Source organism: Mirounga leonina, unplaced genomic scaffold (genome assembly GCF_011800145.1).
Source record: "Mirounga leonina isolate KUSES-001 unplaced genomic scaffold, KU_Mleo_1.0 Mir_154, whole genome shotgun sequence".
NCBI classification, from domain to species: Eukaryota; Metazoa; Chordata; class Mammalia; order Carnivora; family Phocidae; genus Mirounga; species Mirounga leonina.
The window spans coordinates 24,503,773-24,526,857 of record NW_023270389.1 but is presented as its reverse complement, the minus strand read 5'-3'; the positions used below and the strand labels follow the sequence as shown (position 1 = coordinate 24,526,857).

The window sequence follows — 23,085 nt, the reverse complement described above, 5'->3', positions numbered from 1 at the left end:
ATCTGACATCTCAGGAACATGGCTTTGTCACAAACGTGTGTCTGTGTGTGTCTCATGAGGCCCTGTTGTCACCCACTGCCCTCCAAACTCCAGCCACATGGGACTCCCTGTGGTTCCCCAAAGCTCCAGGCTCCTTTCCCTGCTTAGCATATTGTTTCCTCTGCAAGATGCCTTTCTCTTTCCACTCTCTGCTAACTCCTATTCCCCTTGGCTTCTTCCCAGACTTCCCTGACCCTCAAGACTGGGTTAGGTGTCTTTTCCATCTGCCTGCTCCCCTAGCCACCCTCCGTGTACCCCTATGGTCATCATATCGACATTGCCTTGTCATTGACCGATCCCCCACCCTTTAAATATGGATTAGTATCTTGGGGTTTAGTGGGTGCTAGGCACAGACCTTGGTGCTTTATGTGCATTCCCTCGCTGAAGTCTCCTAGCAATTGTAGGAAAGAGGTATTAGTGCAGGTAAGGAAAGCCAGGCTCAGAGAGGGTACAGGATTCCCTAACATCACACGAGGGCAAGCAGAAGATCTGGGATCTGAACCCCGGGGCCCGTCTGACTCCAAACCTTTTGTAAGTCATTGTAAATTTCTAAGGGCTTACAGGGCTGAGCACAGTGAAGGCATGTCCCCATAAGTACTCGACAAATCAGAGCTGTTATAGTTTTAACCCAACCAGATGGCAAGCCTCTGCAGGGAAGGAATCTTACCCCACAGATGCTTGCGCCTCTCAGCACAGTACCCCGACCGAGGCAGGCTCAATGTGCGGAAGGCAAGGACACCACACTGGCTTCTGGTCCATGTCCCAGGGCACCACTCATTGTTGCTCAACAAATGACTGATGTGTGTTGTTGTTGTTGTTTTTTATCACACATCTCTTTTTAAGAGCTGTTTCCTTTCTGGTCTTGCTCTGGCCCCTTTCCACTTCTGAGTGAGGAGGAGGTGGGACTCCAGAGGGATGCAGAACCACCGAGGCTGCTTTTGGGTGAGACACACAGGAACCAGCAACCACCTAAATAAACGTCCTCTTTATTTTACCAAATATAATTTATCAGTTACGTTGACATTTGTCAATTCAGTTATAGTAACTATAAATAATTCTCTTAAGACACAGTTCTGTAACTTTTTAAGGATACAAGAGTAAACCAATGTTGCTCCTTGCAGCCAGGCCACAAGTACATGCAGTCTGTGCAATCGGGGAGAGGGGAAAAGAAATGAATCTTCCGTGAAAGTCCACTTCATTTTCTTTCCCTCTCACCCCGTGGTCCTCCCTCTGCTCACATGCTCGCTCGGGGCTTGGGGCACGCCCACCTTCCTGTTTTTTCAGCAACGGAGGAGGCTCCAGGTCTCCAGGAGAACACAGGGGGGCACAGCCTCAGGGGCAGGGGCGCTGGTTTCGGTGCCTGTACAAGAAGAGTGTGTGTGTGCAGATGTGTTGGGAGGTGGAGGGCAAGCTGAAAGAGGGCCTGAGGGAAGAGCAGAAACAAGCCTGGGTTGGTGTTAATGAACTCTGCTAGCCCCGGCCCCAACTACATAGCCTCTACCATTCCTGCCAATTCGAAGACTCCAGAAGGTGGCGTGGGTGGAGTGTCTGGAGGTCCCAGCCAAGGTCTCAGGATGAGGCGTGGGGCTGGGAGGAGCGAGGGTCACTGCCTAGCCTGCCCCTGGAGGTGGGCCCTTTCCACTACAGAGAGGAGGGTCGATGGGGAGGCCGTGCGTGGAGAGGCTAGGAAAAAACCTGCATCCGAACGCTCAGATTGGCACACATGTGAGTGTGGACAGATTTCTGATCTGGTCAGAGCAACGGGGGCGGGGGGTGGGGCGCGGGACGGATGCAGAGGCTCCAGTGTTCCCCGGACCTTGCACTGGGCAGAGAAGAGCACGGCAGCCGGAGACATCCAGCCTACTAGGTCTGGATCCTCTTTCGGGTGGCTGGTGGGGAGAGATGGAGGGAAGAAAAGGTGAGGAAGCGTAGTTCAGGGAAATGAACTGCTGCTGGAGCGACGGGGCTGGGGGCTCTCGCTGGGGTCGGCACCGCACAGAGCTGAGATTGCGAGGCAGAACCTGGCCTGATGACGCAGACACTTCTAGCCAGGCAACTTTCTCCGTCAGGTCGGAAGGGGCGCAAGGCCTTTGTATCTGGGGAATGAGCTGAGCGGAGAGCTGTTTCCCTGGCCACTGGCATGGTACCTACCACGCGGTAGGCACCGTCACAACTGCTCAGGGGAAGCTTCAGACCATGCCTGCGCAAGAGCCCCTCTCGGGGAGGCGGTCTATTTGTTGAATGGGTGAATGAGGGCAGAAGCCAAGACAGAGGAAACCTGCCGTCCACAGCGCGGCAGCGGGAGTGATCTCAGGAAGTGACGGAGACTAAAGTGACCACATAAAATGTCCTTGGTGGCAGTGAAACACCCCTGGTTGCCCTCTGCCTCCCAACCATCCTCCACGTACTCGCTCCCTGTCCCTAATCTCGGAACCCAACCTGGCAAGCTCTGGGAAAGGTGGTGTTGAGAGGCAATGAGACACGAAGATTGAACAGAGATAAACAATCGGTCCTCTGGGCCCAAGGAGGATGTAAATCTTGTTAAACCTATTGGTGGACATGGGTCAACAGAGACCAGGCTCCTGCTCATTTCTTTCCAGATGTGACGATCAATGGGAAAAAGATCAAAGGGAGGGGTTGGTGGTGTTTATCAGGCAATTGGGTAAGGGATGTGTATACAATTTGAATGGTTAGTCCACCTCACTGTTTTTTGGGACAGAGGGCCGAGGATAGGGCTAGGGTTACAGGGGAACAGAAGCAGCTATCTTCTTACTAGTGCTTTGAAGTTGGTCCATTTTTAGAAAAAAGTGTGTGTGTTTTAGGGGGATGGGGGAGGGAAATGATACTCATCTCTCTGTTCAATCAAAAAGAAAAAAAAAAAGAGAAAACAAAAACAAACCCAAAAAAACCAGAGCCCACTCACAAAGGGTTTCTCATTAGGGCCATGACTGAGTTTGCTAAAGCTAAACCAAACGTCCCTAGATCCTAGATGGAAACCCCTGCCCCATCCCACCTGGAGGCACCCACCATGAAATTGCACTTGGTGATTGTCTCAAAAAATCTACTTGTACTGCTTATCTCAGTTCATCTGTCCTGTTGGAATTCTTGCTATACAAACTTGGCTCAATGTATAAAAATTCCCATTGAAAATAATGAGAATTCAGTATGAAAGTGAAGTCCTAGAAAGAGGTGGGGGTGTGGAGTGGGGTGGGGGAAGGAGAACGAAAGAAAAAATTCGAACAGAAAGTGCAGGGGGTAGGGGGAAAGGTTGAGTGACCAGGCTAGTCCCCGACATCTGTGTCTCGGTCCCCAATGAGCCAGAGGACATGGAAGCTGAGTGCTAGGAGCCCCGTGCCAAGCAGGTCCCCCAGAGCGGTCAAGTACGGGATGGAGAAGTTGTCCGGGTCCAGGCCCCGGCCCCACATCCAGTGCACCATCCAGTCTGCGATGTACAGGAGAATCAGCACCTGGGGAGACAGAAGGGCCCGGCCTATAGCCTTCCCCTCTCACCAGGGGGAGCCAGAGGCCACAGGATAGAGCACATTCATTGTATCCCTGGGGAATACGCTGCGGTGGTTCATCTTGCCACCCCAGCCACCCCTTTATGTTCCTCTACTGCACAGTCACCGCCTGGAGCGGACCATCAGCGTCCCATGAGCCCTTTGCGGAGCATGATGCTGCTACTCCCCAGGATCTCCCCCAACAGCATTACATTCTGCTCCCAAATTGACCAAGCGAGGGACTACCTAATCTAAGTCCTACTTATTGCAGCAATTCAGCCCTCTTGCCTCTAATTCTGGGTCATCCTATTCTTGGGTCACTCCAGTGCCTGCCATGTGGGCCTCTCCAGGAGCCTGGCAGGGGGCTGGGGCCTGGAGCTTGCTTTTCACACAGGGATTTCTCCTCGGAGCAGAGCGGAATAAGGACAGTGTTTGAGGCTGCTGCCGGCACAGTTGTCTGAGTAACAGTCGATTATCCCAAGCTAGCTTCCTCCTGACCCTTTCCATTCTGCTGTTGTGGGCTCAAACAATGCAAGTCTAGTTTAACATGAGCCCTAGCAAAATAGAATTACGAGTAAGTCAGCCGAATAGAAAGCAGAGAGTGCATATCAATGCAAAAGACATTTTGGATTATCTGCTGCTTTATCTGTGCCCTTCCTTCCCTTCCATGTCTACAGATCAAGAATGATCTCGATTAGCCCTTTGCTAGTGGGTGCAGGACCAGGGGCATCAACAACAGCTGGAAGTGCGTTAGAAATGCAGAATCTCGGGGCGCCTGGGTGGCTCGGTTGGTTGGACCTCTGCCTTCAGCTCAGGTCATGATCCTGGAGTCCCAAGATCGAGCCCCGTGCTGGGCTCCCTGCTGGGTGGGGAGTCTGCTTCTTCCTCTTCCTCTGCTCCTCCCCAGCTCATGCTCACCCTCTCTCTCTCTGTGTCTCTCAAATAAATGAATGAAATTGTTAAAAAAAAAAAAGGAAACGCAGAATTTCAAGTCCTGCTCTTGATCTCCCAAATCTGAATCTGCACTTTAGCAAGACTCCCATACACTTTGAAGTTGGCAAAGCACTTGATCTGGAATACCAGGGGAGAGTGGGCAGGCCTGCATCTTCTCTACGCTCAGCACCAGTCCTGACATCTGGGCTCCCTAAATGACCGCATCTGTGTGAGAATGAAATGCTTTCTACCGGTAAATCTTCAACACAGTCATTTGGGAGGGAGGTTTTACTCTTGACTGTACTTTGCAAAAACTGTGGTATGTAAATTCTGCCCGAAGAGGCTCAGATGCAGGAAATGAGACCTTGGGGGATCCTGAAGCCAGAACTGATACCTAATTTTAGGCCAGCTTGGTGGTTCTCCTGTCTTCTCCCCGAGGCCGTCAGAGACTCTGGTTCCAGCACCCTTCATGCTGCCCCTGCCTTGCACACAGCTGCCTGGTGCTCCTCCCATGGCCTGCCCCCGGCCCTGCGTGAGGGCCAGCCCCCCATCGCTTTGCGCCCTTTCCAGCAGCTGCAGAAGAGTCCCACATAAAGAGTGTGGCCCAGAGGACTTTGGGCCATGCTCCAGGAAGAGCATGGCAGCAGCTCTCCCCTCACTGCAGCCTCGTCCCAGGGACACATGGCTGAGCCGGAGGGAGCAAAGCGATCGGGAAGAACCTCTCCAGGGCACTCAGTGCCCTGCCCTGGCCTGCCGCAGGCCTAGAGAAGACCGCAGACGTGAGAGGGGGAGCCCAGGGCTAAGCCCCAGCCGCAGGCCCTCAGCATCCCCGCCTCCGCTTTCCCCACCGAGGGCGCTTAACTCCTCTGTGCAGGGGAGTGCGCAGCAGGGCAAGAGCATGTGGCTGGTTCTCGGCCCAGCCCTCGCCCAGACGTCCCAACACAAAGCCTTTTTAAGGTTTGGGGTGAGAGGCTGGAGGACGACGAGTGGTCACCCAGAGGGGACTGGTTAAATGAAATCAGGTACATCTACAGGGTAGAAGAACGCAACCATAACAAGTCAGGGTGCTCTTCTCTTTATGTACAGATGTGGAATGATCTCTAAGATAAACTGTGCTGTGAAAACACAGGGCGTGGACAGTGTGTAGAGTATCCTACATGTGTGTAAAAAAAAGGAAAACAAGAAAAATTATATGTTTGCTTGAATAAATATAGACGAGGCTTGAAGGATATACAAGACATGGACTGCATGGACGGCCGGGAGGAAGAGGCTGGGTGGCAGAAAGAGGGCGGGGAAGAAGCGCTTTCACTGTGAACCTTTAAGAAGTTTTGAACGATGGACTGTTATTACCACTCAAAGGTCAAGTCTATGGAAACTGACAATGTCTGACAGGGCGAGTGTGGCTCCTAGGGGACGTGGGAAGAGGGGACAGTTGTGTGTCTTGACTGTGGTGCTGGATGGACGGATCGACACGGGACAGAACCGCACAGAATTACATACACACACGCACACGCACACGCACATGGGTGTGTGTAAAACTGGTGTAACTGGAGTAAGCCCTGTGGATTGTTCCGACGCTGACTGGTTGGTTTTGTGATTGTACTGAGTTAGTGAGATGTTACTGGTGGGGGAAACCGGCTGAAGAGTACATGGGGCCTCTGTACATAAATTATGCAACTTCTGGGCGCCTGGGTGGCTCAGTTGGTTAAGCGACTGCCTTCGGCTCAGGTCATGATCCTGCAGTCCCGGGATCGAGTCCCGCATTGGGCTCCCTGCTCGGCGGGGAGCCTGCTTCTCCCTCTGACCCTCCCCCCTCTCATGTGCTCTCTCTCTCTCTCATTCTCTCTGTCTCAAATAAATAAATAAAATCTTAAAAAAAAAATAAATAAATAAATTATGCAACTTCTTGTGAATGTATAATTCTTTTAAAATTAGAAGATAAAAAAAAAATGGGCTAACACTACAAGGGAGAGAGTGGATTGTATCACGGAACGGCAAGGCTGGACAGGATCCTCCAGATGACCTAGTGTGGTGGTTCTGACACTTTTTTAAGTTGTGAAACCCTTCATTCAAATGACATTTTCGAAGGAAGCCCCAGCATGCAAAACACCCGAGAGGAGCTCTGTGGCCAGGCCAGTGGGGGTGCCCCCCAGGCCCACCTGCCCAGCACCCTACAACCACCACCTGCCTACAAACCACCACGTTGGGGCCATTCCTCTCAAATGGCAAATGTATCCCGGAGGCTCAGAGAAGTAAAGCAACTGGGCCAGAGTCACAGAGCATGTTGGTGACTCTGCCGGAACCATGGCCTGTTCTCCAGAGCCCCTGTCCCGTGTTTCTTGGCCACCCGGTCCCAGAATGAGAGGCGGCAGAGGGTGTGGCAGGCCCTCCCCGCACTCCTGCCTGCCCGTACCTGGAGCAGTGCGGCTGTCATGTAGAAGAGGATGAAGATGAACGTGAGCGTGGTGTGCCCGCCCTGCATACAGCTGATGGTGTAGAGGAACACCAGGTGTCCTGGAACCACAAGGAGGAAGAGGACTCGGGCCGAGCGAGAATTCACATCTGGGACCAGGGGAGAGAACGGGGGGTGGGGGGGGAGTGAGGAGGAGGAGCCCTGGCCCCAGAAGGCCTTTCAGGCCAGAGGTGCCCCGCTCCACCCCAGGACAGCAGGTGGCTGATGGTCTCTACCGCTCCACCCCAAGGTCCCCAGCCCCCATGGCGTCCGCAGAAAGGACAATCTTCCTGCCTGGGATCTGCTCTCCAGAGAGCTGGTGTGGCCCAGCCAGGGTCCAGCTGTTTCTAAGGGGAGGTCCCTCATTGTTGGCCCCCTCCCTCCGGGGCTGGAACGGACCAGGAGGCTGGGACTCTGTCATTACCAGGACTGAAGAAGGTGGTACAAGGACTGGGGCAGCGGCGAGGGGCTTGCTCAGAGTTCTCCCCTGGCATCCCATTCATGTGCAGGAGGGTAGAAATGCGGCTGGCCTGCACTGCCACCAGATTGCCCCCAACACCTGTAGAGCGACAGAAGTGCTGAGACGGGGCAGAGTGAGGCGTAGGGAGGGCGTGACACATTCACCAGTCCCCAGGAGAAGAGTGAGACTCCAAGAAGGAAGACAAAGACAACCCGCCCCCCCCAGGAAGTCTTCCAGGTTGCTTCTACCCTCCGGTCTATGGAGATGTGGCCATCCCACGTGCCCCTAGGGGGGCTGAGAGTGCAGGAAGGGGCACAGGCCGATCTGCACACGTAGGCAGCCTGTGCCCCTGCCGTCCCACACAACCAGGGCGACAAGGCCTTGCCCTGCCCAGCCTCTCTCCACAGCTCTGAGCAGACCCAAGCTCCTGTGCTCGTTCTAGGAGCCAAGTTCAAGTGTTGGGTTTGAGCTCTGGACTCCGGTGCCTCTCCTAGGAACCGTGCTTGTTGTTGTTTACCCTCCCACCCCCGACCTCGACCTCTTCCCTGCTCTTCGCAGCCTTGCCTTGAGCTCTGAGAGCCTGACCTACAGACCGCATCACCCATGCTCTGCTGCTCCTCATCAGGTTTCAACAGGATCCAGCAGGACACACTCAGAGAGGGTGGAAGGAGAGAGAGCTCAGGTATTTTTTTTCCTTATCCCTCTCTTCTTGGCAGTGGCTTACCCCTGTCGGGGGCAGAGGAGTGTTCTCTCTAGGCTCCTCTAACGTTATTTTCTCCTCTTGACCCTGGAGGACGAGGGCTTCTGGTTGTTGCTAATCTCTGGGTCCCTCCCCGGCTCCCCGCTCTGTGAGCAGCCCCTTTGATAAAGTCCTGAACTGTCTGAGCCGGATGCTCTTGCTGCCGGAGTCCTGACTGATACAAAGGCCCCACGTCCTTTTCTCCTGCCCCTCTCCTTTCCCCCGGCAGCTGATGCCAAGACCTCACCATTAATCACAGGTGTGAAGACAGCCATCCCTGCGAAGTTGGGGTCGGAGACAGTCTTGTCCAAGATGAGGCCTCCCACACTACACAGACAAAGACAAAGTGACACAAAGATCACCGACAGGTTGTATTCCAGTCCGGGGATGACAGGCCCATCTGGCCTTGGGGAGCAAGGGGCTCCTAGGGGTCCCTTGTCCCCTAGTCCTTGCTTCCTTTGCCAGAACCAGTTGCTGCTTATAATATTGAGACTTGGCACAGCGCTCCCCAGAGCAAGCTGGTGGCATGGGGTTAGGCCCCTGCCTCCTGTGCCTGCCCCCACCCCTCCCCGTTGGCTAGAGGAGCTCAGGGCGAGCAGCCCACGAGGACCGCTGTTCTGCCCACTCAGTATTTATTTCCCCTTGTGGTAACAGCACTGGGCTCTTCGCCAGGAACTACCTCTCTCAAACTCAGTCAGGTGACATCGCTCCAAGGATGGCTAGGCCCCAGCCCTATCCAATCAGAGCACCACTTCCCTGAGGCCACAGTGAGTCAGGGATAGCCATGTGAATGGATGAGAGCCAGTGAAATTCTCTGGCGGGACTCTGTGGAACTGTGAACTTCTTCCCCCCGGAGTTAGTATGAACCTGGAGCCACAGGCCATTACCCGGAAAAGCAGAGCCGAGAGATACAGAACATCGCAGCCCTGATGCCCCTGAATCCAGCTGTGCCGTTTTCGTGCCCTAAGCCAGTGCATTCTGCTTTTCAAGGAAACCCACGTCAGATGGTTCTGTCACATGTGACAGAAGGACATGGAGCGGATACACTCTGGAAGGCGGTTCTTTTTTTTTTTTTTTTTTTTTAAGATTTTATTTATTTATTTGAGAGAGAGAGAATGAGAGGGAGGAGGGTCAGAGGGAGAAGCAGACCCCCCGCCGAGCAGGGAGCCCGATGCGGGACTCGATCCCGGGACTCCAGGATCATGACCTGAGCCGAAGGCAGTGGCTTAACCAACTGAGCCACCCAGGCACCCTGGAAGGCGTTTCTAGGCTCTGTACCACATTTCCCGTCTCCAGGGCTCAATAGGGAGGCTGTGGCGGGGTGAGAAGGGGGTGAGGGTGTGTCCCAAGGGCCCAAGCCTACCTACTGATGGCCATGGCAATGATGACAGGCTCCCAGCCCGAGTACAACACCTCCCTTGTGGCTGGGCTCCGACGGGCCAGCACCACCCAGACGGGCAGCAGGGCCACGAAGAAGGCGCACACCAGGGGGTAGATGTATTGCCAGTCATCTGAGGGAGGCAGAGACGACAGGGAGGTGAGCACTGCGGCGCCCGGCTCAGGCCTCCCCCGGTCCGGCCCTGGCCACCATGCTGGCAGATCAGCAGGAACCCCACACCGGGTGCCTGGATCATCAATCCTCCTGGCAAGCCCAGGAGAGGGGGGGCGGGCAGCCTTGTCCTTTGTGTGGATGAGGAAACCAAGCTGAGAGCTTCCCAGGCCTGGGGCTGATCAGGGGCAGAGACCAGCTTCTAACGTTCCTTGCTTAGAGCCCCAGAAATCCCTGTCTCCCCACCCCCCATGCTGCAAGCAGATTCCAGGCTTCAGCTCCTCTCCTTCAGCCTTTCACCTTTACTCCTCCCAGGCAAGTAGGAGTCCACAGGACCAGGCAGGAATATATTTCTCAGATACTTTCCCCTGTGCCCCTGCTGCCTTGCGTGACTTTGAGCCAAGCTCGGGGGCAGAGGGGGAGTTAGTACAAAACTGCGCTCCAACCACACGGTTAAGAACATAGGGGAAATCCTTACACCTTTGCAAACCCACTGCTGTCTCTCCCAAATCCCACCCGGGGGTCCACCCTGGTCACACCCTCAGTGGCCTCAGCCTCACCCAGCTCCAGGTAGAGTCCCCAGCTGATGCCTGAGAGCAGTGCCAAGGTGATGAGGTCACCCAGGCTGGCGGCAATGGGCGTGGCCACGTTGTCTGGGTTGATTCCAATCTTTCGAGAGCCAATGATGACTCCAATCATGATCATACCTGGGGAGGAAAGGGAGGGGCCGGGCGGGGTGAGGAGAGATAAAAGGGATGTATCAACAAACAAAAGGAGAGACTGCAGGTGCCAGGCCGGCCCTCCCCTCCCCCGCCTGGCCCTCCCTTCCTTACCCAACACCAGGGAGGCAATGAAGGCCGTGGCCACGCTGCCAGCACAGAGCAGGAAGGCGTGCGGGATACTGAAGTGGCCGTCAGGGATCCAGCCAAAGACGACGGCTGCGATGGACGCCAGGAAGCCCACGACCGTGGCCTGCACCTGAGGCGGGGGTGCTTAACTCAAGAGAGCCCGGGGGCAGCGGGGTTCCTAGCGGGGCTGGCCCGAGCACTGGGCCGGCCCTCTTCCCGGCTCTCTGCAGCCCCAGGAGGCAGGCTGGGCTGGACTGTGCAGTCCCCCCAGGCTGGAATGGTGTCTTTATTTATTTAGTTTCACACCAGACACTGGTCCTGGGCAGCGTACCCCGCAGGAGCCCAGGACATGTTACTGGCCGAAGGAGCCAGTCATCCCCTCTGGGGACTGGGGTGAGAATCAGCAGAGCCTGAGCCTTCAGTCAGGAGACAAGGCCTGGGACTCGAGGGGAAGACTCCCAGTCTGAACCCATGTCGCCTCACACGGAGATGGGACAACAGTGGCCGAGGACAGGCCAGCCCTCCCGAGTCCGATCCGTGGGAACTTGAGCCCAGTGGACCCCTGCAAGCCGAGAACTGACGTGGGACCTGCTGGGGCCCTCCCCGTCTTGGCCGCTTGCCTGGGAAACTTGGTCACCTCCTAGGGCTGCTTCGGGACAGGCCAGCTCGGCAGGATGCTGGCGCCTCGCTCACAAGCTGGCTGGGGCTGAACTCAGTCTTTCAGATTCCTGACTAAGGGGGAAGCTTAGCCCACCCTCTCTGGTCTCTGCTTTCTTACCTGGATGAGGGCCATGTTCCCAGTGATCATCCGCCAGAGCTCCTTGGGTGTGTCCATGTGCCCAATGTTGGCCTGGGAGAGGGAGGGGAGGGGGGCGCTGGAGCTCCAGGCTGGGAAAGGCCTGCGGCCCCATCTGTTAGGACCCTGCCTGGATCAGGAGGCAGTGAATGGGGTCTAAGACGCTGGGACCGGGACATAACCCCCAGGGAAAGTGAAGCCGCATCAAGGGGGCCGGAAGAAGGAAGGAGCTAAAGAGCCTGAGCTCCTGCAGCTGGGCGGGGGCGGAAAGGGGGCTCCCAAGCCAGCCCCCTCTCTTCTCCTCTTCTCAGGACAACTGCTGAGCAGAGGCAGATTCCGTCCCGTGGGCTGCTCATCTGGGAAGCCCATTTCCACATGGGTCAGAGGGACCCGATCGCTGGCTCTGAAGCCAGCTTCCCATTCTAGGGCAGGAAAGGTCAGCTGCTGGTGTGGGACTGAGGCTGCCAAAGGGTTTGGGAAGAATGAGGTGGCACGGGAGTAGGCCGGAAGTCAGGCAGGGTGAGCAGGCTGGACAGGCTGCCACTCTCTCTGTGGCCTTCTCTAGACTTGTAGCCACAGGGGCCATCCCTGCCACCCGGCTCCCCTGGCCTCCCGAGTTTTATTGCTTCCCACCTCCCACCCCATGGCCCTGTATCCGGTTCAGTCTCTGGGCCATCATGGCCGATCTACGGGGCTGTGGGCAGGGAGAGTGATAAGCAGCCCCCTTGCTGTCTATTCCCTTAATGAAGAGTAAGCTGCCATGAGGGAAAGGGAAGGGGGTGGACGGGGGGCTGGGAAGGCCTGGCTCTGCTCCTGCCCAGCTGCAGAGTAGGGCTGGAGATCAGAGGAGGCCCCCGTCTGTGCAGGTGGAGGGACCAGCATGATGCTTGCCTGTCAAAGCTGCATAAACAGTCACGAGGTGGGTTGCGGAGCAGGGGGTGAGGCAAGAGTCCAGGGACGGCTGGGACATCCAGAAACCGAGCCTGGGAACCACTCTGGGCAGGGAGCCCCTGCCCAGGAGCAGGACACCCAGGCTGGAATCTCCCTACACCTTCCCACCCCAGCCCCACACTCCAGGCCTGGGCGCTTGGGAAAGGCCTGCAGTGATCTCTCAGTCTGGTTCTGTGTTGCCCCAAGTCTTCTGTGTGTCCCATGCTTCCCCGCCAGGACACTCACTGCAGTGGACAGCCTCGATGCCAGGGTCATTTCCAGGTTCCCCTTAAGCCCCAGCAGCGCAGGCACCAGGATGAAGACTTCTGTCACCTTCTGGAAGACTTCCCAGTGCTACAAGGTGAAAACAGAACCCAGGAATTTCAGTGCCCCAAACGGCTGGCATCAGGTTGAACAGAGAGTCTGGGATCAGAGGCTTGAGGAGGAAGTGGAATCAGCAGGGCGTGAGCACGCCAGCCGCCTTTTCTCCAAGAACCCTGGACCCAAACTAAGACCATGGTGCTCCAACAACACAGCCCCCCCTTCCTGCCACCCAGAAATGGGGAGACATGGAGGGGCTCATCCAGGCAGGAGACCCCAGCCTGGCTTCACTCCCCCTGCCTGCTTTCTGGAGGTGAGGGACAGGAGGTGAGGGCCCACACGGCTGTCACCCCAGGCTGGCTTACACGCCAGAACTCCTCTGTGATCCCCCCTCAAATAGCAATCCCCAACCTCTTTGCCTTCAGTCCAGTTTCTCCGTGGCCTCAACCTTGGGTGGTGTTGTCTCAGCTGTTGAGAGCTGGGCTCCATGGGGCTGGGACTGAGGAGATTAGAGTTTGTTTGGTTTCTGTGTCCAAGGGCTTTGGGCCTCAGCCACAGCAACTCTCCTCCTCAATAGGCTCTGAATTAACACCAGGGCCCCCAAACCTCTGCGTGCTGGTTTGCAAGAGGCTTTTCATGTCTCCTCTGCAGTCCCTCACCCCACATACCTCCCCCAGGCTCTCAGGAGAGGCGAGGGGCATATATACTCACTGCAGGATATATCCCCTGCAGGAAGAGCAATGGACTAGGGGTCAGGAGACATGGGTTCTAGTCCTGGGCCTATCGGGCTTGGCTCTCCCACCAGCTCCTTCAGCCAAGAGCTCTTCAGTGCCGACTGCGTGCTAGGCCGCATGTAAGCACTCTACGTTGTACAGTTTCTCATTTCGACCGATCAACAGTCCACTCAGGTGGGGGCTATCTTTATCCCCATTTTGTGAATGAGGAAAATGAATTTCAGAGGGCACTATGCTTGTTCGTGCTAAGTGGGAAAAACCAAGGAGCCAGGATTGGCTATTTGAAAGCTACTTTAATTGCAAGTGAAATCGAAGACTGGCAAAAAAGCCTGGGTTTGCGTCTCTCTGCCACATGGGTTCCTTTATTTGTTCTTTATTTGTTTTAGGAATGGTTTGGAGAGGGAGGAGGGGGCAGGTGGCCAGGCGGGCATATGGAGGTTGACAAGGGGGTCATGGTCAGGAGGCAGAGCGCTGTAGGTGTGAGGACACTGGACTGAGAGCCTTGGGTCTCCTACAGAGACCACAGGGATGGGCCTCATGCTACCTCCCCAGCGTCCTCCCCAGCTGGTCCCCGGATGAGCCTGGGGACCTCAGACACACTACGGGGGCCTCAAGCTCCCGACTGTAAAATGTACAATTCAGGGGCCACGTCGGAGGGTCTCTAAAGGCAGTTCCAGCATTGACACTCCATAGTTAAGAAGGAGGATGGCTGCATATCAAACCCACAATGAGATTTATCACCTTATGCCCATCAAGATGGCTACTACGAAGATACCCCAGAAAGCAACAAGTGTCGGCAAGGGCGTGGAGACACCCGAACCCTTGTACACTATTGGTGGGGCCATAGAACACTCCATTGCCTATGGAAAACAGTAGGGAGGGTCCCCCCAAAACTAAAAATAGAACTACCATATGAGCCAGCAATCTCACTGCTGGGTATATATCCCAAAGAAGCAAAAGCAGAGCCTTGGAGAGATATTTGCTCACCCACGTTCCTAGCAGCATTACTCACAATGGCCGAGAGGTATAAGCAACCGAGGTGTCCACCGATGGATGAATGGACACACGGAAGGTGTATACGTCCAATGGAATGGTATTCATCCTTCAAAAGGAAGGACGTTCTGACCTGTGCTACGACATGGATAAACCTTAAGGACATTATACTAAAGTGAAAGAAGCCAGTCACGAGAAGACAAATACTGTATGATTCCACTTATATAAAGTATCTAAAGTCGTCAAATTCATAGAAATAAAAAGTAGAATGGTCGGTTGCCAGGGGCTGGAAGGGGATTTAGTGCTTAGAGTTTCAGTTTTGCAAGATGAAAAGTTTTAGAGGTGTTGCACAACAATGTAATATAACAACTACCAAACTGTACATTTAAAAATGGGTAAGGTGATACATTTTGTTATGTGTTTTTTTAACATAATAATAATAATAATAGTAATACAAGATGAGCAAAGAGTATCAGAGGGGGCCAGGGCTAGGGCCAGAGACCTGGGGAGGCTGGACACCAGGAGGGCCTATTAGGTAAGGATTTCTCTTTTCCTGTCAGAAAAAGAGAAATGCATTTTGTTTGTGTGCGTGTGTGGTGGGGAGAAGTCCATCCAGGACTCTGGGGGAAGGGCGCCTCTCCTTAGGCCTAGAGCACACGCTTACCTGAGCTCCTGGTCTGGCCCCTCACAGGCGGAGGGCTTAGGACTCTCTTTAGGGGAGCCCCTCTCTAAGACTAAGGATGGCAAAGAGTCCCCCCTGCCCTGCTCCCTCTTTCCCAGCAAGTTGCGGAGCTTGGAGGTACCCGCAGGAAGAGGCAGGCCCTCGCAAACGCTGGAAGGATGCGAACCCCTTGTCACTCCCGAGGTGTCCTGAGAGAAGGCAGCCCCAGCGAGCCCCATCCAGCCTGGAGGAACTCGGGCACTGTTACTCTCGGACAAGGCTGGTGCCTACCACTGGGGCTCCAGTTCCCTGCAGGCCCGGCCACACGGGGCTGTGCCTCATCCTTTCTCCCCTAAACCAGCTCCAAGGAGGGGAAGACTTCCCCTCAACTCCCCTCCCCTCATGAGGGTGGCTGACTGGGGGCTTTCAAAGCTTCTCTCAGAGCACAGCCTCATATCCCCTCCTCACTGCAGACCATCTGCCCCTCCCTTGGCTCGGCGTGGGTAATGTATATGGGCTCCCGGAGTCAAGGAGCCTGGAAAGAGATACGTTAAGTGTATGCATGGAATACTGTCTAAATTGTTTGTAAGGAACATTGTTTATCTTTGTGATTATTTAAGAAAAAGAATGTAGGAAGCGCAGCTAAGCCCCTCTCAGCACTCCCAGGGCCCTCTGCCTCCCAGCACACATGTTAGTAGGACCAAGAAGGTATAGGGTTTCAGAGGTGATGAGCTGAGAGACAGGCAAGGGGAGCAAGCCGCCACAGTACCAGCCCCTGTGCAGAAGTCTTCCCAGCCCACACAGAATTCAGCCTGGGATCTCACACCACCTGACCAGCAATCCCAGCAACGCCCTGAGCCGGCACGTGGGTCAGAGTAGCCAATTCCTACACACATACTTTCTTCACCCACAGAACCTTCTCAAAGAGGCAGCTCAGGCGGTGTCTCTTTCTTCCTTTGGCCTAATTCAGGCCCATCCTATTCATCCTGGCTGGGAGTGCCTGCCTGCCCCGGAAGTCAGACCTGTCAGCCAAGCCTGCACCCACGCCTTCCTGCTCTGCTGGGGATAAAAAAGGGAAGCACTGCCCCACTTGGCAGGGGGAGGGCGTCCACAGACAGCACTGCTTTTTAGAAATGCAGCTCCTCTCCCCTGTCTTTCTCCGTCCTTGACACGGGCTGCGGTTGGGGGCTCATTGGGCTCTGTTATCCCGGGAGGTGAGAAATGAGACTGTTCCCCCCACACCCCAAAATCATCCTGATTCAAAGCGGTCACCCTAAATCTCGTACCTCAGCGGCCTAGCCGGTACCTCTCCCCCGTCCTTCCCTCTTGCCTCTTCCACCCCTTACCTCCTCCAGCCTCATATACTGACTCCTGCCTGCTTTCGAGTATTCTGCCCTGAGCTCTCCTCCCCCACCCCTCCCCGCCCCCAGACGGTAGAAGCAGGGAGGAAAGTCACAGCCAGGAAAAGTTGGAATCAAGACATTAAGAAGATGAAAATCCCTAGAGGTAAGCTCTGAGCCCCAGGCTGTGGGAGGACCCCAGAGGCTGGGCTGGAGTTGAGCTTTCGGGGTGAGGACTGAGTCCAATCACCTGTCTGAGGCTTTCCCCCTCTGCAGGCATCCCAGGTGTCCAAGGAGGAGGGCCTCAGGGCAGCGCCTGGGTATTCAGGGCTGTACAAAGTGTGAGAAAGGAAGTGGTCAAGGAGGACGGGATCCGAGAGTCCCGCCCAGGAGGGCTGGCAGCCCTGGGAGCAGGCCAGCCAGGGAGGATGCCTCTTTCCCCTCCCCTCCACTTTCATCTTGGTAGACTCTTCCATATACACAGCAGGGAGGAGAAGCTGGAGGAGGAGGTATTTGGGCGAGGGGGTTGTCTCCTTTCCTTGGGATCCTCAGCAAGTGAGTAGTGAGTTAAAATAATACCTGTCTTAACACAGTTGGCAATTCCAGGAAAGGTTGGTCCACCACCTCCTATCTCCCCTATCCCTCAAAAGGCTGACAGCAAAGGCGAGTGACTTCGGGGGCAGGCGGGCACTCCCAGCCAGGATGCAACGGCCTAGGACCAGACTTGGGGGGCGGGGGCCCAGAGCACCTGTGGTAGATTCGTATCCAACCATATTCAACCCCCTCCAGTCCCAACATGGGGCCCAATCCTGCTTTCCTTCCTAAATATCATGGGAACTTGCAGCCATGGTGGGACTTTGGAGTAGATGGCTGTCCCTTTATCCTTTTTCTACTTTTGGCCAGTACACCAGCCCCTTATCTCACTGCCGAGGCTGGCTGTGCACGTTGACTGGGCGAGAGGGCAGATAAGAGGCAACAGAAATGACCTTCCAGAAAGAGACTGAGTCCTCTGCAGTAGTATGGAAAGATGGGTTGGGGGGGGGGGCCCTGGACCAAGGAGACATCCGCACCAACTCGAACTTCTGTTCATTTGCTCTGAGATGCTGGGGCCACTCTATAGCCATCTCCTCCAGATGGCCCCAGTCTTTTAGGCACTCCCAGATTCTGTCCCACTGAAGGCCAGCTCAGCTTATGAAGGGAGGATGCAAGTGTGAAGCCCTAGAAATCATCCTGCTCTTCCTGAATCTGAGATTGTCAGCCACCCCTCCCCCGGCCCCCCGGCCTTTGCTTCCCTGGATGTGGAATCAGAATCTCCCTGTAGTCCCATGTCCTGGTCTTTCTGCACCCTCCTCCTACCCTGATATCTCTGTAGCCATCTGCAGGGCCTGCTTCAACCCAGCTGTGGCAGGAAGGTTGGGGGAGGGGGACAAGGACAAACCAACCATTGTCATCCACATCCAATGGACCCTAGCTCTGGGGTGAGCCTAAGTGCCACACTCAGGGCAATTGCTGGTCCTCTGTGGGCATGTTGGGCAGGCTCCAAAGGTCCCTACCAATGTCTCAGGCTCATGGGTGCAGGGTGGGGGTGGGGCAAGATGTCAGAAGCCTCTTCCAGCTCTGGAATTCTCTGAGTATGTGGGAAAGGGGTGGGGGTGGGGGACTGCTAAGGACCTTTGTTCTTGTCCACTTTAGAATATAACTCCAATTGTTCCAGATTCTGATCCACCCTGTTCTTCAAGGGAAGTCACAGAGAGCAGACTCCTGCCTAAGTCTTTAACCAACTGGTGAACCATGGACATGGTGTAGGCCATAGAGGTTAACGGCACGGACTCTGAGTCAAGATGACCAGGGACAAGTTACCTAATCCCTCTAAGCCGAAGGTTCCCTATAGACAAAATGGAGAGGATTATGGTTTCCACCTCATGGGCCCACCTCCAGAAGGGCCCAACAAGTGCTCCCTATTACTGTTATTAGTATCCAGAAAATAAAACAACTGGAACGTGGCTCTATACCTCTTTGTAAGTACCAAACCAGAACCCAAAAACTCTTAAGAATGAGAATCAAGGCCACAGCGAAGAGATGGAAGAGTCTTATTTCTCCTCCTGCCACTAGGCCCCCTCACGGCCCTAGGAGGTGAAGCAGCCACTAGGGGGAGGAGTCCAAAGCCTCCTTCCCAGCTCCAGGCTGGCTTCCCAACCTCCATGAGGAACAACCCTGAAGACAGTAGGGTAGGGGAGAGGGAAGGCAGTACGAGGCGCTTTGGCATAACATAAACACCATCCTCATTAGCAACAAGCTTCTCCTAAGGGCTCAAGTCAAAGTGGTCCAGGTGGACACTGTTGATGGAACCACCTAGAACCGACCACCCTCAGTTCCCTGGGACACTGGCCTAGTAACCTCCACCCACCAGCAGGCCTCTCTGCATCACTGCTTGTATCCTTTGTAGGGCTGGCCTGGCACCGGGGAGGGGATGCTGAGTTCCATGTCCTCCTGGGAGATTTCATGGTTAGGGACAGACTGGGAGGTCCCCAGGGCCAAGGCCAGATCTCCTCTGGTCTTTGTATTTCTCCAAGTACCTAGGACAGAGCTCAGCACACAGCAGGAATTTGATACTTGCTAACGATTAACTTTGATAAACCTAGCGCCTCCGGGGTAACTCCACTGGGCTTGTCTTCCTGCACTTCAAAACCTTTTCCCAGGAAACAAGACTGGGACCTCTTGGACCTGAAGGTTCTGGGTGAGTCCTAACGTGCAGTACGTTACATAGCACATCCCTGGCTCTCAGCTTCCAGGTCCTGCCAATTCCCAACCTTAACGCTACCCAGTAGCTCCACAAGCAGCCCCCTTTGCCCAGGGCAAGTTCATGAAATACAGGTAAGAAGCAAAGAGGAGAGAGAGTTCTGCCCAGGCCTGGTTACATTCTGTCCCCATTTACACCCCATAGTTTGCACTTCCAGGTCTTGCCATGCCAACGCCCCACCCCACTTCCTGCCCAAATCATGCATCAGATAGCATGTACCCACCTCCGTTCCCCAAGGAGATCGTGCCAAGCTTCCAGGCAGATAAGCAACAGAGAATGCCTTTAAGAACCTTCCCACTTAATTTGAGACCCTCTTGGCAGCCAAACAAATTCCTGCCCAGCAGGGGGATGGAGGGGAGACCTGAAACTGAGCTTTCTATTGTGGGTATCCTTCAAACCCCAAGTGAAGGGAAAAGAAAGCATAAAGAGGAGTCCCATCTAAGTGTCTCCCCTACAGAGCTGGACTCAAGAGGAACGCCCAGGAGGGATGGCAGGCAAATACCTCGTTCCATCTCTCCTCCTCCATGCCTGAGCTCTGGAACAGATTCTGCTTCTGTTAAGCAATGCTGCCCTGACCACCTCCTCAGGGCTACTGGGCTTCCTCGAGGCTTCCATGGAAAGTAACTAGACCCAGAAGAAGTCGAGGACGTGATCCAAAGGGAAACGGTTCTAGGAAGCGGCAGCTGCTTCTCACAGGGAGGTGGAGAGAAAGCTCCAAGAGTTGGTTTCGCGGGAGGAAAAGGTAGCCCCGGGCTCATGGTCAAGAGCGGCCCTCCCCAGGTCCTACCTGCACGATGTCCAGCACCATGCCAGCAGCCACAGTCCCAAAGCCTGCCAGGAGGAAGGGGAACAGCACTTGCAGCCCGATGGAAAAGGAGGTCTCCTTGAGCGGGGAGGGCGGTGCGGGCCCCTGGTCCGTGCTGACGTCATCACTTTCATTGCTCTGACTCCCGTTCTCCAGCAGGGCGTCCTCCTCCCGGACCCCCTTGGCATTGGCCCGGGACTCAATCACCACCACCTCCACCCCGGCCCCATCAGGCCCCAGGAACTCTGAGGTCCCGGCCAAGGGCTCTCGCCCGGGGCCATCTGAAGAGCAGGGCGAGGGAGTAGGGCCAGTCCCGTTGAGCTGGTGGGCGTCCTTCGGCTCTGGCTTAGAGGACATGACGGGAAGGGAGGAGGGGAAGGGGAACTTTCCTTTCTCTCTCCCTCTCTTTTTTTCTTCTTGCTTTCTCTCTCTCCCTCTCTAAGTCGGGAAAGCACTTAGTCTTGGGGTGAACCCAGGCTTGGGCACCGCGGGACCTCTTCCCCCGGCTCTCCGGCCCTACCAGGCGCAGCAAACGCTGGTCCCCCGACAGGCAGCCCCATCAAGCACTGAAGCCGCGAGCTGGAGGGAAGCTAGAGACTCCCCACCAGACTCCGCAGCCAGCCACTAGGCGAGCAGAGGCCTGACTCCGGCCGGCCAGCGCGGGGCCGGGGGGAAGTGTATCTGGCCTCTTAATCTTCTTTGGTTCTGAGCAGCAGGGTCCTCAGAGCAGGGGGCATCCAGAGTAGAAGAGCCCAGCCGAGTCCGGGGCGCCCTCTGAGGTGGCCCTTCTTTCATGAAAAGTAGCTTGAGTTCAAATCCTGCAGAAGGCAGCCTCGGCCTAGGGCTGCCGCTTGGGCCCGCGCCCCTGGCTGGGCTCCTTCAGCTTCCCACAGCTCCTCCGGCTCCGCTTGTCCCGGCGCACTGTCTGCTGTCCTTCCCCTTTCCTCCAGAGATTTCCTTCCTTCCTGGGAAGACCTTGTCCCGCCCCAAATCCCTGGTCCTTCAAGTCACGAGAATCTGTGCGGAACACCTGATGTGGGAAGGAAGAAGACAAAAAGGAGAATGTTATGACATGGCCAAGGACAGCTCATACCGGGACAACTTTCCCACAAGGCAGGCATAAAGGGTTTGCTCGTTTCCTCCTTCTTTTCACTACCCATTCCTGCCCTGTGACCTCCGGAGGCCCAGCAGGCGCGACCCCTGCCGTCCTCCCACCCGGCAGCCCACCCCCCCACAGGGATCACCGCGGTAGTCAACAGCCGTGAGCTGGGGCCAGCCTGGGGATTGGGGCTGTGTGGCGCAGGAGACCTTGACATCGTCTTCTCAGTGACCAGGGATGGACAGGGATGTCCTGGGGGAGATCCCTTCTTGAATGCTCATTAAAAACCCAGGGTTATTTAAGTGTGGTCTCCCAGTGGGGTCAGTTACAAATTCAGTCACAAGCTCCCTGCCACAAAGCACAGACCTCCGCTGCAGAAAGTGATTGTTTATAGTCACAAGACAGCTTGGCAAGACAAATAAACAGGGAGAATCTGATCATTAAATGCAAGTCTCCAGACCCACAAACGCCCTAGCCCCGAAGAGGGGAAACAAAACAAAACGAAACAAAACTAGAAGGACTCCCTGGGCCAGGGGGCAAGGCTGCCAGACCAAGGCCAAGAGCCAGAGGCCTACCCACTCCTGCCCTTGAGAGTGAGCAGTGTTACAAAAAGCTCAGACGCTGACTGGGATCCAGGCTTCTGTCTCTACTTCTTTCCCCCTGCTCCTGGCCCTGTGGGTTTTTCAGATAGGACAAGAGAGTTATCTCAGTTTGAAGGGGAAGAGGGTAAAACTATTGGTTATTATGCGAACATTGCAGCTCCCTAGGTTCACCCTGTTCCCCAGGGTTACTGAGAGTTGGATATAGTGGAATTCTAAAAAGCAAAAACAAAAAACAAAAGCAGCAACTAAAAAAAAAAAAAAGTAAAGCAAAGCAAAACAAAATACAAAGCAGCATAAGCCAAAATGCACTTGCTCCCAAATGCAAGCTTCTAGCAGCAACAGCCCCGCTTTTCTTGTTTAAGGAATCCCCAGGCCCTGACCCCACTCTATCCCATTTCACCAAAACAGTTCTTACAAGGAAAAATAAATTTAAGGAGAATTTCCCTAGGTAAGATGACCAAGGACTTAAGTATTCCAGACACACACAATTAGTCAACTCCAGTTTGGGAAAAGGTGATTCAAACTCCAGTAACTGACCCATGGGAACTGTTTTCTCTTTCTATGGGCTCAAGTCACACATCCAGATTCCCTTTTCCAATCTCCTTAAACACAGTCCTGTGGTTCTCTCAAAGACCCTCACTAGAGATCCAGAAATTGCCCTCAGGGCAGGAGAGAGTCCACTGTCCCTATGCCAGCAGTGTGTGCTAGAACTTGACCCTCCCTCCTCCTCCTGTCTTCCTGGCAGGCTACCTAAACTGAAGGGGGGCTCCCAGGAAGAGAAGCCAGTCCCTCACCCCACTCCTTCCACTAAAGAGACTTCGGACGGGCCTAAGGCCCTCGGATGAAAGAAGCAAAAGTGAACCAGGATACCCTGAGGAGGGAACAAAAAAGACCCGTTTTAGTATCTGCAAACCCAGGGAGGGGGAGAAGAAACTGGGTGGCCTCCCCCGCCTCTCCCGCATTCAGACTCAGCAAATGCGCTGCGCGCCAGGGCTCCCGCCCTCCGCCACCCACCGCCCCAGACCCACCAGGACTGACCTGCCTCTCGCTTGGGAGGAAGGGGGGCGCCTGGCGAGTGGCAGCAGGGACCCGTGGTTTCGGGGGGTGCAGGGTTCCCCCTCTTCTCATCACTCCTCCTCGGCAGTCCTCCTCGGCCCCCGGCGTGCCCCCCTCCCCCGCACCCCCGGCCAAGGCGAGCGTCCAGCCGCGACACCCGGCTCGCTACATTTCGCCTCTGCGTTACAGCGAGGCCGCCGCTCCGCTTCCACGAGGGGTAGGTGACCGGGGAGGGCAGGATATACCGCCTCGGGCCCGGGCGGGGGGGACCCGGACGGGGGGAACGCGGGGCTGAACTCACTCGCCCCCAATCGCTTCTTGCCCGCGGACTTGGGCCCGACTGGTTGGCTGCTAGTGGCAAACGTGATCTGGGGCAGACTGGGTGGCACCCCCCCCCCCCCATCAAAAATAGGTTCGGGATGGACAAC

At 55.4% G+C, this 23,085-nt stretch overlaps 1 protein-coding gene across 1 annotated transcript; it reads right to left on the bottom strand.

Moving 5' to 3' along the window:
• Window positions 1-1,009: 1,009 nt before the first annotated feature.
• Window positions 1,010-23,007, bottom strand: SLC41A1 (solute carrier family 41 member 1). Its single transcript, XM_035010203.1, has 11 exons — window positions 22,640-23,007; window positions 19,883-20,930; window positions 12,493-12,600; window positions 11,299-11,370; window positions 10,506-10,650; window positions 10,233-10,379; window positions 9,487-9,634; window positions 8,371-8,450; window positions 7,349-7,483; window positions 6,886-7,034; window positions 1,010-3,506 (listed from the first exon to the last, which is right to left on the bottom strand). The coding sequence occupies exons 2-11, from the start codon at window positions 20,255-20,257 to the stop codon at window positions 3,321-3,323; spliced, it is 1,545 nt and encodes a 514-aa protein (XP_034866094.1). The 5' UTR covers window positions 20,258-20,930; window positions 22,640-23,007; the 3' UTR covers window positions 1,010-3,320.
• Window positions 23,008-23,085: the final 78 nt, after the last annotated feature.

What these genes read in the sequence shown, in the direction of transcription:
- SLC41A1 (XM_035010203.1), bottom strand. Translation starts at nt 20,257, where the DNA reads ATGTCCTCTAAGCCAGAGCCGAAGGACGCCCACCAGCTCAACGGGACT. An exon ending in TGGTGCTGGACATCGTGCAG is followed by an intron (nt 12,601 to 19,882) that starts GTAGGACCTGGG and finishes TTCACCTTGTAG; the next exon opens with CACTGGGAAGTCTTCCAGAA. An exon ending in GGGACTCTACCTGGAGCTGG is followed by an intron (nt 9,635 to 10,232) that starts GTGAGGCTGAGG and finishes TGCCTCCCTCAG; the next exon opens with ATGACTGGCAATACATCTAC.